The following is a 15,000-nucleotide window of genomic DNA, read 5'->3' on the forward strand; positions in this document are numbered from 1 at the left end:
ACTGTACTAAATTGTATCTCTTTAAATTGTACTATAAGTTGCCTTGAACCTATTTAGGCATAGTGCGACTCATAAATCCCAGATTAGATTAGATCAGTTGTCTTTGTATTGTGTTCAACAGAAAAAGAAATGCATTTCTGTCAATGTGATAGTAATGGCAGGTAGAGAGCTTGGAGGAAAGGAGTCAGGGGAGCCCCTCCTTTATTTTCTGCCCTGGGTACCGGTATGTCCAACACTGGCTCTGATCTTTGTTGCAGCTGGTAGGAATTCCCAAGCACCATTAGCTGAGGATCTCCGCCAAAGTGGCTAGAACACCCTTCTACTAAGCATGGCAGTTGCTAGTAGCATCTTTGAGTCACTAAAAACTAGATCTAGAATTGCTTTACCTCTTGTTGGTTCCTAAACTAGCTGCTCCATATGTCCTTGATTTTATCAAGGAATTTTATCTGCCTAGCATGCCCTGATGTTACATTTACCCATTCAATATTGGGGTAATTTCAGTATCTGTCCATTCATTCCGGACAAGCAGATGGTAGTATACTCTTATCACTATCCTTTTCTCCCTTACATATGGAATTTCTACCCATAGGGATTCCATGGTGTGTTTCTGTTTCTGTAGAATTTCAGTTCATTCAATTCAATTCAATTCAATTCAATTCAATTAACATATAACATTATGCCTCTACTGATTTGATCCACCCTATCACTAGAGCCGAGGCCATCCTAGACCTCGTACTTACAAATGGCGAGAGTGTCTCGGAGGTCTCGGTGGGAGAAACGCTAGCTAACAGTGACCATAACATGGTATGGATCAACCTCAGGAAAGGCTTCCCTAAATCACTAACAAAAATGAGGGTACTCAATTTCCGGGGCACTGATTTCGCACATATGGGAGATTTCGTCCATCAGACGCTGCAGGATCAAGAAGCAACTGATAATGTGGAAGCCATGTGGTCAAACCTGAAATTGACCCTACACGAGGCAACTATCCGCTACATAAAATCAGTAAATAAACAACAAAGAAACAAAAAACCCCAATGGTTCACTGAAGAGGTCTCGCACCTCATCAAGGAGAAAAAAAGAGCATTTCGTTCATACAAATGTACGGGAACAGATGAAGCTAAACAGCAGTCAGGGAGGCCAAACTTGCAGTGGAAGAAACTCTAGCAAAGAACATTAGGAAAGGGGACAAATCCTTCTTCAGGTACATTAGTGACAGGAAAAAAAATACAAACGGGATAGTACGCCTCAGAACACCGGATGGGAATTACGTGGAAACGGATTCCGATAAAGCCAAACTACTGAATGAATACTTCTGCTCGGTTTTTACCTACGAGGCACCAGGACAAGGGCCACATCTGGAAGTAATGTCAAGCGTGGAAGACCCATTTCGGAATTTGGAGTTCACACCAGCTGATGTCTACAGCGAATTGTCAAGACTCCAGGTGAGCAAAGCCATGGGTCCAGACGAATTGCACCCAAGAGTGCTCAGAGAGCTGTGCGATGTCCTGGCGGAACCATTAGCCATGCTCTTCAATCTCTCCCTAAAAAAGGGGAGAGTCCCCCTGGACTGGAAAACAGCGAATGTTGTTCCTCTGCACAAAAAGGGTTGCAGAGCAGAGGCTGTGAATAACCGACCAGTGAGTCTCACGTAGATAGTATGTAAACTCATGGAAACACTAATTAAACAGAAGTTGGACACGATCTTGGATGAGGGGAATCTTAGGGATCCTAGTCAGCATGGATTCACTAAGGGTAAGTCGTGTCAATCCAACCTCATCAGCTTCTTTGATTGGGTAACAGGCAAGTTGGACTCAGGAGAGTCTCTGGACATAGTATATTTGGATTTCAGCAAGGTTTTTGACAGCGTCCCACACCGCAGGCTACTAAACAAGATGAAATCAATGGGGTTGGGTGAGACGATAACTGCATGGGTCAATGATTGGCTGAGTGGTAGACTTCAGAGGGTGGTGGTCAACGGTACCCTCTCTGAAACATCAGAAGTGACCAGCAGAGTGCCGCAGGGCTCGGTCCTGGGTCCTCTCCTTTTTAACATATTCATAAGGGACTTGACACGAGGACTACAGGGTAAAGTAACATTATTCGCCGATGACGCAAATCTGTGCAATATAGTAAGTGAAAGCTTTTTACAGGATAGTATGACACAGGACCTTCGTACATTGGAAAACTGGTCCTCGACATGGCAGCTAGACTTCAATGCTATGAAATGTAAGGTCATGCACCTCGGTAGTAGAAATCCGTGCAGAACTTACACCTTAAATGGAGTAACATTAGCTAGGACCTCAGTAGAACGAGATTTGGGAGTAATCATCAGTGCAGACATGAAGGCTGCCAAACAGGTAGAGAAGGCCACATCCAAGGCAAGGCAAATGATAGGATGTATCAACAGAAGTTTCGTCAGCCGGAAACCAGAAGTCATAATGCCGCTGTACAGAACCATGGTGAGACCTCATCTGGAATACTGTGTACAATTCTAGAGGCCACATTACCGTAAAGACGTGCTTAGAGTCGAGTCGGTTCAGCGGATGGCCACTAGGATGATCTTGGGGTTCAAGGGTCTCTCATACGAAGAGAGACTGAGCAGACTGCCGCTCTACACTCTAGAGGAATGCAGGGAGAAGGGGGACATGATTGAGACATTTAAATACATCACAGGACGTGTCGAGGTGGAAGATGACATCCTCTTCCCCAAAGGACCCTCGATCACAAGAGGGCATCCGCTTAAACTCAGAGGGGGGAAATTTAGTAGTGACACCAGGAAGTATTTTTTCACGGAAAGGGTGGTAGATCACTGGAATAAGCTTCCGGTGTAGGTGGTCGAGGCCACCAGCGTGCTCGACTTTAAGAGTAAATGGGACATTTACGTGGGATCCCTACGTAGGACGAATCACTAGCACTTAGACTTATTGGGGTGGGTCAGTAGAGTGGGCAGACTTGATGGGCTATAGCCCTTTTCTGCTGTCATCTTTCTATGTTTCTATGTTTCTAATATAGCTTGTACCCTGGTATGACAATTTCCCATTGGTTATCTTTCTTCTACCAGGTCTCAGAGATGCCTATTAAATTTATCTTTTCATTTAGTGCAATATATCCTAACTCTCCCACCTTGTTTCTTAGGCTTCTGGCATTTGCTTACAGACATTTCAAATAATGTTTGTCATATCTACTTATAATAGCTCATTTGTAAAATACTGTAGGTACCCCATTATAGAATTACTTCACAAATGTCAAATACAATGTTTTAAATTTAATCTTCAGTGGAATGGATAACCAGTGAATCTCTTTTAACAACAGTGAAATCCTAATCCCTCAGAATTTCCCTGAGCAATCTCACAGTTGCATTCTGAACTAGCTGAACCTCTTAATTAATCCCTTAAGGAAGCCTTTCAGTAAAGCATTATAATAGTCTAAGGTCAATAATACAACTGTAACTACCATTGTTTTTAATGCTTTTATGATAAGATAATGCTTCCGCACTCCAACTATCATTCCAACTGTTATTACTATCCCCTTCTATAACAAACTGTCCTAAAATAAAATAACCCTGAGTTTCTTCACACAATTCTACTTTTGGAAAATATGATCCCTGTCACATTCAAGGTCTGCTCTTTCTTTTTAATACATGAGATTTTCATGTTCCCTAAATTTACCACCAGACTGTTTTACTTAAATCAGACCATAATTTCCCCTAGCCAAAGATGAGATCTCATCAGATTCATATCTTCACCTGTTTCCAAAGGGATAATTAACTGTATATTGCCATGTTCATCTTGATGGTGGAAAGACTGTATTGCCTGTCATCCTAGACATGAATGCAGCCTTCAGTTTGGTCAATCACATAGGCCTAAATTCTTTAAATGGCACTGTAAGTTAGGTGGTAGGCCCTCTATCGCTGCCTAATAGTGCTGCCCGATTCAGGAAAAAAAATTTCAATTTGATTCAGCCTATTGAATTGGTTTTTTGATTCGATTTGATTTTCCTGCCCAATTGGGTATTTTTTTCAAACATCCTGGTGGGTTTATTTATAGCCTCTTCACCCCCTTTGCCTTCTCCTAACCACTGGCGCTGTGGTGTAAACAAAATAAACAAACAAAAAAGATTTTTCCTCTCTCTGTTAAATCCTAGCTCACGTTTGCAGTCTAACACCAGCTCTGGCAGGATACACGTTTCAAATCTGACATATTGTAATCACAAAACAGAAAATAAAATTAGTTTTTCTACTTTTTGTTGTCTGATCATTATTCAAATCTTGTTGGTCCCAGGCTCTGGTTGTCTTCCAATAATTTGCTTGCCAGGATCACCTTCTTTCTTTCTCCGTGCTAACCATCCACCTGCCATCTCTGTCCTCCCCTTCCGTTTCCCTTCCCTCCCTCGGAGGTCTGGCATCTTTCTTTTTTTTCGTCTCCATCCACAGATCCACCTTTTCTTAACTACCCTTTCATCCAACATCTCTCTCTCCTTCCCCACCATCTACCATCTACCATCTGGGTCTACCATCTCTCCCTTTCTTTTCCCAACTACCCTCCTATCCAGTATCTCTATCCCCCTCTCCACACCATCCCTTGTGTCCAACTTCTCTCCTTTTCTGTTCCTTCCCTCCCTAAATCCTATTGTCTATCATCTCTCTCCCTCTCCTCTATTTTTAGACCCATTATTTCTTCCCCCCCCCAAAGTCCGGCATATGCACATCTCTTTGAAACCCCCCTTCCCTCCCTCTGTGTACTTCTACACCAGGGCCCCCCTCACCTGAAGGTCTGTCCCCCCCGAAGGCCTGCACCCCACCCCTGAAGGCCTGTCCCCCCCTTGAAGGCTTGTCCCCCCTGAAGGCCTAAGCCACCATCCCTGGCCTGTTCTCCCTTTGAAGGCCAGTCCCCCCCCTTGAAGGCCTGTCCCCCCCCTTTGAAGGCCTGCACACCCCCCCAAAGCCTATCCCCCTGAAGGCCTGTCCCACCCCAAAGGACTGCGCACCCCCCCTCCCCGGGAAGGCCTCCATGTTTCCTCTGGCCTCCCCGCACCGTTTACCTTATAACTGAAGCCTGCAGAGCAGATCGCGGTACTAGCGTCTTTGCAAACTGCTTTGAGCTGTTTCCTCTGCTGTGGTCCCGCCCCTCCTCTGACGTCAGAGGCAGGATTGCAGCGGAGGAAACAGCCTCGAAGCAGTTTGCAAAAACGCTAGTATCGCGATCTGCTCTGCAGACTCCACCTATAAGGTAAACGGTGTGGGGAGGCTAGGGGAGAAACCGAATGCCAGGATGAGAAATCGGACGCCAGGGGAGAACCGGACGCCAGGGGGGGAAGCCCACAGCAGCAATTCCCGACTGACCCGCCCTCCTCACCCTCTAAAGCAAGTGCAGCAGCGGCTGGCCAGCAAGAGCAGCGCAGCCATTCCTGCTTTAGGGGGCGAGGGGTGAGGGTCGGAATCGGGAAACCGATTTTTTGGTGTTTTAAATCGATTCGAATCAATTCACCCGAAGTGAATCAGTGAACCGATTTGAATCGTGAATCGGGCAGCACTACTGCCTAACTTAATCGTATTAATTGGTGGTAATTGGCATGGCAATTGATCGCATCGTTTAAAACTAATTGAAATGCCAATAAAAAAAGTATAGGTGCCTCCAAAAAAGGACTCTGTAATCACATCTATGGCGGCGCTTAACATGGTTTATGCTGGAAATTACCTTTGGCACCTCTGTAGACACAATTCTCATTAAACATAGGCATTGGGAATGTAGGCCTTCAAAACCTTGGCTTACATTACCAGTGCCTATGTTTAATGGTAGGCATAATTCTGCAAATGTTGCCATTGCATGATTGGCATGCAATTGGAAATTTTTTTAAGGTTGCCGCCTATGTAAGCGCCATTTGTAGAATCTGGCCCATGTTTATCACCAGAACTGAGGAAACTGATGTTGCTGGGACTGTCCTCTATCAACGGATCTTCTGAGTAGACTAGGGTAATGACTCATCAAACTCTCACTTACTGTCATGCAGAGTCCCAACAAGGGTACATTTTGTGTTCTGTTTTCTTTCATCTTTTCTTCTTTCTCCCTGCTAGTCTCATTCAAGGAACTGATACAAATTCTTTCCTTACAGTTTATAAACCCTATTCGCCCTTGAAAGATGCAGCTACTTGACAATTGGAACAACTGCCTGAGCAGTTATACACTGGTTATCCTTTCAAAAGCTCAAGCTGAACATGGAAAAATCTGATGATATTTGTTTCACAAGGAGTTTCACAATTTCTTCTGTGATTACTTCTCATATTTTAGTGATCCCAATAGGGTTGAAGGGGAAGGGGGAAGATGAAAGGAGTCTGGATTTAGCTCAAGCCTTTTCAGTAGTATTTAAGTTACATTCAGGTATAGTAAGTATTTTCCTGTCTCCAGAAGGATTACAATAGGTTTACACCTGAGAGAATGGAGGGTTAAGTGACTTACTCAAGATCACAAGGAGTGGGATTTGAACACTGCTTGACTGGCTCTCCACAAGCTGCTTCTAGCCATAACGTTATTCCTCTGCTCCAGGATTCAATTTGCACCCTTGGGTCACCTTACATAGTAATTTGACCTCTAAGCTCCAAACTTCAGGTATATCAAGAAATCCTTTCTTGTTCCAAGTAAAACATGCTCGGTTCATTCCCTTCTCATGACAAAGGTACTTTATATCCTTGCCAATGCTCTGGAATGAAATTGCCTGGATTCCCTTAATTCTGGTTTAACAGATCACCGACAAGTTGTTTGCTGAAAATACTAAATGTGGCAATCAAGCTTCATTATGATGCCAAAATGTTTGTTTGAGTTCAAAAAACGCATAAAGATTTGATTGGTTTTCGTTGGCCTTTATGTAAGGCATGATAATTCTGGGACCTTGTTCCTTTCAATCTAAACTTCCGACTTTTTCCTTCCTTTGCTTCTTTTTCTCCTCCATTTATGTCTAACATAAATTGTAAACCGCTTTCATATATACAATGAAAGGGGATATATCAAAACTAACTACAGAATATAGTTTTCCTCTTTTTAATTTCTCTTTTAGTTAGAAATTCTTCTATTTGGAGCAAATGGGTGATGGTTATGTACATATCAAAATAAATAGTAATGTCTCATACTCAAAACATACTTAAGCTAGGAAATATCTGACACCACATGCAAGGAAGCATGTAATCCCCAAGGGTGGATCCATGCTTACTACTTACCATTGGAGAAACTGCATGATCATAGAGATTAGTGATAGGCAGGAGTCAAAATGCTCGCTACCACCAAACAAATCACCTAATTTTGGTGGGTTGCTTTGGTATCTGAACCTAATATTCATGAGAGAAAAATTGAGAAAGAAAGACAGACAGAAAAAGAAAGGTGCATTTCTAATTTTTGGGTTTTTATTTCATACATTTAAAAGAGCAATGAATATATTTTCTAACAACACTATTAGGAAGAAATACATAAACATATAAAAGCAAAAGAATAGTTCTAAAAATCATGGTGGAAACACACAAAGGTTATTTTTGTATTTGTTTCACTAGTAAATAAATGCACTAACAAGTCGCCCTACATGAGCTGGGGAAACATATTGTTAATGGTATGAAAATGGGTCTAATGCACTTATTATCTCGTATTATAGAGTATTTGTAGGTATCTATAATACAGTATGTTATACATATTTAAAATAATATTTAAGAAATAGTTAAGTAGGTGAGCATGTATAACAAACCATCAAAGTGCAAATGTGTAAGAAAAGGTAATGCTAAAAAGGTGATGTTCATCCTAAGTGCAGTATCTTATAAGGGTCCTGTTAAAAATGAGTTTCTATATAAACACAGCATGTATCTTTCTTCTTTCTTGAATTTCATTCTGCTCTTTCTTTTTCTCATTTAATTAGTTTATCATCTCTTAATAGGGAATCTGTTATCTAGCAGGGGTTTCATTTAGCTGTCCAGAAAAGAAAAAAGCGTTATATGTTTCATAAATATATTTACAAAGCAACCTCACTTTAATAAAAATTATGTTTATTTAATTTGCTATACCGCTCTTCAATCCAAATGAGAAAACATATGTAAATACAAAAAAAACAGCAAGTTAGGTACCTTTCCTCGACTGAAACCTCTTTTAGCTGCTGGTGTGGTTTTATGCCTTCCATTTCTCTAATGCTGACTGCGTAGATCTTAGTTGTATAATCAATATTTTTTTCTCTTGCAACATCACTGTCATAACCTTAAGAAATAAAAATCAAAGAAAAAGTGTAATCAAACCTTTTCAAATTGCTTTCTCAATTAGTCAACCTTGATTTCTGTTGAAATAAGCTTCCTTTGGAACTGACAGGCTTCTTCTGTGTTATGCTTTAGGAAGGAACTGAAAACTATTCTATTTTTATGTATTTATAGCAGTGAGTGAATTGCTAAGAGTCATTTCTCAGTCAAAATATGGGAGGGTGGGAACTTGCCATGTTGTTGGGATATTTTATTTTATGTGATGTTATGTTGTTTTATGTTTTTTATATGTTATTATTATTAGGTTATAATTTGTTACTTGTATGTTTATGATTTTGGATGTTTTACTGTAATCCGCATAGAATTGTAGGATATGCGGAATATTAATTTTTAAATAAATAAAAATAAGATTCTCCTTTCATGTCCTTATTTTCAGTCGTTTTGTTACTTATGAGGATCTGTGATCATATACATAAAGATTAACCCCCCTGTAACAAAAGCGAAGAAGAGGTTTTTAGCGCTGGCTGGTACACTGAATGCTCTGTGCTGCTCCGATGGTCATAGAGCTCTTATGACCGTCGGAGCAGCGAAGAGCATTCAGCATGCTGGCCAGCACTAAAACCTCTTCCGTGCTTTTGTAAAAATAGGCGGGGGAGGGGGAGGAAATAACTTGCTACATAACGTATCCTTATAAACTGGCTTAAAACTTTTATCTCATGAGATTTTATGATTTGAAACATAATTTGCTGTTCAGTGTACCACTAACCCATAGTTTCTCCCTGCAATAAATTATTCATATAAACTGATAATATTCGTGTAGGATTTTAGCATTTGTGAAAGGTGTTTTTAATATTTTTAAATGTATTTTATATAAAATACTGCAATAAAGTACACAGTAGAAAATACAAATGAAATCTAAAGCAAAAATACTTGCTCTTTGCAAGCTCATAAAGATACACAGTAAACCAGTTTATAGGTGTTCATTCTGCAATGTCTCAGCCTGGACTAGATGGTACATTGCTACCAATGAGAGTGAGACCACTAGCATTTTAGCTTTCTCCATTCACCAGTGATATAATTTCCTCTCTAGTCTTAGTCTGTCAGTTGGGAAGAAATCACCCTTCCATATATACAAGAAGACATTTTTTTTACTGAATCAGCTTGCTGCTCAGTCATCAAAGCAGTTGTTCTACCTACTCTAAAGTTTCTTTGGCTACAGAGAGTTTCTTAGGCAGAAAAATTAGGTGCTCTTGCTCTATAGGGGAACAAGCATGAGAAGCCTGTTGCCAGCTTTATTGTCATTGCAACAGCCAATTTAGACTGCCCTGTTTTTACAACCATGGGCCACAGTGCTTCTCTTTACGTGTGCTTCTTAAAACAAGAGATCTTCAGGTAGGCCTGTTTTTGCATCTCCAAATCTTAAGTTTCCTCTAAGGTACTGGGAATGTTTTAGTTAGGTGATCACCCAAACCAAGTATAAGGACAATAAAGCCAGAAGTAGGGAGGAAAGCTGACTTCATCAGCCACCACTGGGTCTTCAGGATGACAGTGAGGATCTTATGACTGTAGAAATCTCAGGGCCCTCTTTAAAAAAAAAAAACAACAACAAACATAAAAAGGTTTCCTTCACATTTTTTTTAGTGTTTTTAGTTGGGGTTTTTTTTTAAATTTGAACCCATGTCGGGGCACGTTGCTATTTTTAGTGTGATTGCAACCATTTTTATATAAGCAAGCATTTCTCATCATGCTTTTACCAAAAAGAGTATTTTGAAGGTTAAGAAACTTATTTTCATTTCTTCCAAGTGTTTTTACTTTTGTTTTGATTTTAGTGGGCTGTTCCTTTAAAATTACAATTTTAAACATTTTTTCTTAGTGATTTTAAGTGTCTTAGGGGCCCTTTTACAAAGCAGTGCTAAAAAGCAGCCTTAGTATGCCCTTACGCTGGACTTTCTCTTGCGCTAAGGCCATTTTTAAAGCTGCAGTAAAATGACTGATTTTCTATTTTCAGCATTAATGACCATGCACTAATGTCATTAGTGCATGGCCATTAGCACATGGGCCCTTAATGCCACTTTTTTTGTAGGTGGTAAAGGCTCAAGCACTACCGTATTTTCACGCATATAACGCGCGCGTTATACGCGTTTTTACCTACCGCGCATACCCCTCGCGCGTTATATGCGTGAGCGCGGTATACAAAAGTTTTAAAACATAGTTCCCACCCCGCCCGACGCCCGATTCACCCCCCCAGCAGGACCACTCGCACCCCCACCCCGAACGACCACTCGCACGCGCTCCCACCCGCACCCGCATCCACGATCGGAGCAAGAGGGAGCCCAAGCCCTCTTGCCCGGCCGACTCCCCGACGTCCGATACACCCCCCCCCCCGGCAGGACCACTCGCACCCCCACCCCGAACGACCGCTCGCACGCGCTCCCACCCGCACCCGCATCCACGATCGGAGCAAGAGGGAGCCCAAGCCCTCTTGCCCGGCCGACTCCCCGACGTCCGATACATCCCCCCCCCCCGGCAGGACCACTCGCACCCCCACCCCGAACGACCGCTCGCACGCGCTCCCACCCGCACCCGCATCCACGATCGGAGCAAGAGGGAGCCCAAGCCCTCTTGCCCGGCCGACTCCCCGACGTCCGATACATCCCCCCCCCGGCAGGACCACTCGCACCCCCACCCCGAAGGACCGCCGACTTCCCGACAATATCGGGCCAGAAGGGAGCCCAAACCCTCCTGGCCACGGCGACCCCCTAACCCCACCCCGCACTACATTACGGGCAGGAGGGATCCCAGGCCCTCCTGCCCTCGACGCAAACCCCCCTCCCCCCCAACGACCGTCCCCCCCCAAGAACCTCCGACCGCCCCCCAGCCGACCCGCGATCCCCCTGGCGACCCCCACGACCCCCCCACCCCCCTTCCCTGTACCTTTGGTAGTTGGCCGGACAGACGGGAGCCAAACCCGCCTGTCCGGCAGGCAGCCAACGAAGGAATGAGGCCGGATTGGCCCATCCATCCTAAAGCTCCGCCTACTGGTGGGGCCTAAGGCGCGTGGGCCAATCAGAATAGGCCCTGGAGCCTTAGGTCCCACCTGGGGGCGCGGCCTGAGGCACATGGGCCCAACCCGACCATGTGCCTCAGGCCGCGCCCCCAGGTGGGACCTAAGGCTCCAGGGCCTATTCTGATTGGCCCACGCGCCTTAGGCCCCACCAGTAGGCGGAGCTTTAGGATGGATGGGCCAATCCGGCCTCATTCCTTCGTTGGCTGCCTGCCGGACAGGCGGGTTTGGCTCCCGTCTGTCCGGCCAACTACCAAAGGTACGGGGAAGGGGGGTGGGGGGGTCGTGGGGGTCGCCAGGGGGGTCGCGGGTCGGCTGGGGGGGCGGTCGGAGGTTCTTGGGGGGGGGGCGGTCGTTGGGGGGGAGGGGGGTTTGCGTCGAGGGCAGGAGGGCCTGGGATCCCTCCTGCCCGTAATGTAGTGCGGGGTGGGGTTAGGGGGTCGCCGTGGCCAGGAGGGTTTGGGCTCCCTTCTGGCCCAACTACCAAAGGTACGGGGAAGGGGGGTGGGGGGGTCGTGGGGGTCGCCAGGGTGGTCGCGGGTCGGCTGGGGGGGGCGGTCGGTGGGGGGGGGGGGGTTTGCGTCGAGGGCAGGAGGGCCTGGGATCCCTCCTGCCCGTAAGGTAGTGCGGGGTGGGGTTAGGGGGTCGCCGTGGCCAGGAGGATTTGGGCTCCCTCCTGGCCCGATATTGTTGGGGAATCGGCGGTCCTTCGGGGGGAGGGATGTATCGGACGTCGGGGGGGGGGCATCAGGCTTTCAGGATGGGGACAGACCTTCAAGGGGGGACAGTGCACGGAAGTCAGGGGGGGTGAACGGAGAGTCGGGACAGCGCACGGAAAGTCAGGGCGGGCGAAAGGAGCGTCGGGCAGCATGCGCGGTATACCCGTGAGCGCGGTATACCAAAGTTTTTGTACATATCAGCGTGATTTCTGCGCGCTATACCCGTGTGCGCGTTTTATACGGGTGCGCGTTATTTGCGTGAAAATACGGTAATCTTGTGGTAAGCAGTTAGCATGCGGCAATGCCAACATGCTGATTAGCATAGATGTACCCACTCTCCAACCCAAAATATGCCCTCTTAGTGAAAAAATTAAGAATATTGTTAAGTTGATACTACACTTATTAACAATAACATTTGAATCTTACCACGGAATACTTCAGCATGCCCTGTGGTAAACCTTTTAAGGAGCAGTATGCACACTTTAATGCTTGCTGCAATTTAGTAAAAGACCCTCATAATGTCTTACACATCAGCTCTCAGCTCTTCTCAAAAATTACCAAGTTTATAAGTTTTACCTAACAGGTTTTCATGTAGTGATTTGGCCACCATCTGAGCGTTTTGCCACCAAATGCTTTATCGAGGTGAGGTAATCCTGCCATGGGGGTAAGTCAATTCGCCGTTATATCAGCTGATTTGCTAGGAAAGGTGCGGAGCTCCGCGTTTCAACGGCCGCTCTCGTGCATGACACCACATGACCTTACCTAACAGGTTTATTTTTGAGGTTTTTAAATGCTATCTTGCTCTTTTGCACTGCTCTTTTAGTGGCAGCTTTTCCCTTTAGATCTTGTGGCTGGTGAGTCTGCCCTCTGTAAGGTGTCTGCAATTCAGTGCTATTAATTTGATTTCAGCATGCTCCCAGTGCATTTTGCTGGCATGCACCTGCTTTATGCTGGTGAGACCTGTACCATTAGGTCCTGACAAGAGTAAGTGTCTCCATACCTGCTTTATTTTTGGTATTAGTGAGATCAGCACCATATGATCCTGGCATGTATCCCTTTTTGTCATTTTGAGGCCTGTACTATATGACCCCCATAAGCTTTTTATTTCTAGTTTTTATTTGAAAACACTGTTGCTGTCTGTAGAATTTATCCACCATTCTCTGTCAGTCAACAGTTTCTAATTCAGTTCACCACTTTGGATCCCAAATTCAGTTTGCTCAGCTTATTCGTGAATCTCCTTGAAGAACCGTATCAAAAGGCTTTGCTGAAATCCAAGAAGATTACATCTAGTGCATGTCTTTTATCCAGTTCTTTGGTCAATCGGTCAAAGAAATCAATTTGGCAGGATTTTCCTTTGATAAAACCATGTTGCCTTGGCTGTTGCAAACTGTTGGATTCTAGAAAGTTCACTATCCTTCTACAGAAACTCCATTATTTTTCCTATCACTGTCATGAAACTTACTGCCCTATAACTTTCTCATTTCTTCCTTGTCCCTGCTTTTGTGAAACATTTGTTCGTCTTCCTTAAAGATTTGTTGCCATATTTATAGGAATTCTCAGCTTGGACTAATGTCTTTCCAGTTCTCCTCTGTTTACTCATGGTGTCAGCTCCTTCTTCAGGTATTCCCCTATTCTATGAAAATCAGCATGTCTGCAATTCAGTTCTCTGAATTCTGTGTCTGCACTCCTTTTTAGCTCTTATGTCAAAACCATATTACAGCTTATGTCAAGATCACTACAGTGGTACCTTGGATTACGAGCATAATCCGTTCCAGGAGCATGCTTGTAATCCAAAATGCTCGTTTATCAAAGCGAGTTTCCCCATAGGAAATAATGGAAACTCGCTTTGATAGGTTCCCACCCCCACCCTCTCCCCCCTGAGGCCAGCAGCGCTGCTCCCCCCCACGAGAACCGGCATTGCTCCCCCCCGAAGCCCCCCCCCCGCAAACCGGCACCCTCCCCCCCGCGATCCGCATCCCCCCCGCCGTCATCGGGCACCCCCCGCTGCGACCTGAGGTCCCCCAACCACCCGAACCCTCTTCATACTTTGCTGTAGCCTCTGCAGCGGCACCGGCACCAGCATGTCCTGTGCGTGGTGCCGGTACCTGAAGATCTGCTTCCTGTGCTGGGCCTTGAGAGTTCACGTTCGATGTGAGAGTTCATGTTTGACGTGAACTCTCAAGCCTTGAGCATGCGCACATGCTCAAGGCCCAGCACAGGAAGCAGATCTTCAGGCACCGGGACCATGCACATGACATGCTGGTGCCGTTGCCGCTGCGGAGGCTACAGCAAAGTAAGAAGAGGGTTCGGGTGGGTTGGGGGGACCTCAGGTCGCGGTGGGGGGTGCCCGATGGCGGCAAGGGGGTGCCGGATCGCGGGGGGGAGGGTGCCGGTTTGCGGGGTGGGGCGCTTGCAAATCGAAGCGTGCTCGGTTTCCAAGGTGCCGATTTTGCGAATGTTTTGCTCGTCTTGCAAAACACTCACAAACCAGTGCACTCGTAAACCGAGGTACCACTGTTTTACCTATTACTTTTTCCATTTGTAAGCACTAGACCCCTTCCCTCATGGATTCCATCATCATTTGTCTGAGCAAAGCACTTTAGCAGGTATCCAAAATCTCTATGCTTCTTTCTGATTCTGCTGAAAGGACATTCCAATCCATATCATAAGTACATAAGCACTGCCATATTGAGACCAAAAAAAGTCCATCAAGACCAGTATCCTGTTTCCAACAGTGACCAATCCAAGTCACAAGTTGCTGGCAAGATCCCAAAAGAGTAAGCAGAGTTTATGCTGCTTATCCTAGAAACAGTGGATTTCCCCAAGTCTATCTTAAAAACAGCTTATGGACTTTTCTGTTAGGAAATTATCCAAACCGTTTAAAACCCTGCTAAGTTAACTGCTTTTATCATATTCTCTGGCAACAAATTCCAAAGTTTAATTACATGTTGAGTGAAGAAATATTTTCTCTGTTTTGTTTTAAATTTACTTTA

General features: G+C 44.9%; 1 protein-coding gene across 2 annotated transcripts in view; it reads right to left on the reverse strand.

Moving 5' to 3' along the window:
* The window catches only part of EML6 (EMAP like 6), a 523,485-nt gene that overhangs the window by 166,958 nt on the left and 341,527 nt on the right, over window positions 1–15,000 (reverse strand). Inside the window, exons 27-29 of one of the 2 annotated variants that reach the window (XM_033938329.1) lie at window positions 8,102–8,228; window positions 7,214–7,321; window positions 5,765–5,769 (exon numbers count right to left, since the gene is read on the reverse strand). In XM_033938329.1, the coding sequence (XP_033794220.1) occupies window positions 5,765–5,769; window positions 7,214–7,321; window positions 8,102–8,228 (240 nt within the window). The remainder of the gene's footprint in view (window positions 1–5,764; window positions 5,770–7,213; window positions 7,322–8,101; window positions 8,229–15,000) is intronic. The other variant, XM_033938328.1, reaches the window with a different exon arrangement.

Source organism: Geotrypetes seraphini, chromosome 3 (assembly GCF_902459505.1).
Source record: "Geotrypetes seraphini chromosome 3, aGeoSer1.1, whole genome shotgun sequence".
NCBI lineage: Eukaryota > Metazoa > Chordata > Amphibia > Gymnophiona > Dermophiidae > Geotrypetes > Geotrypetes seraphini.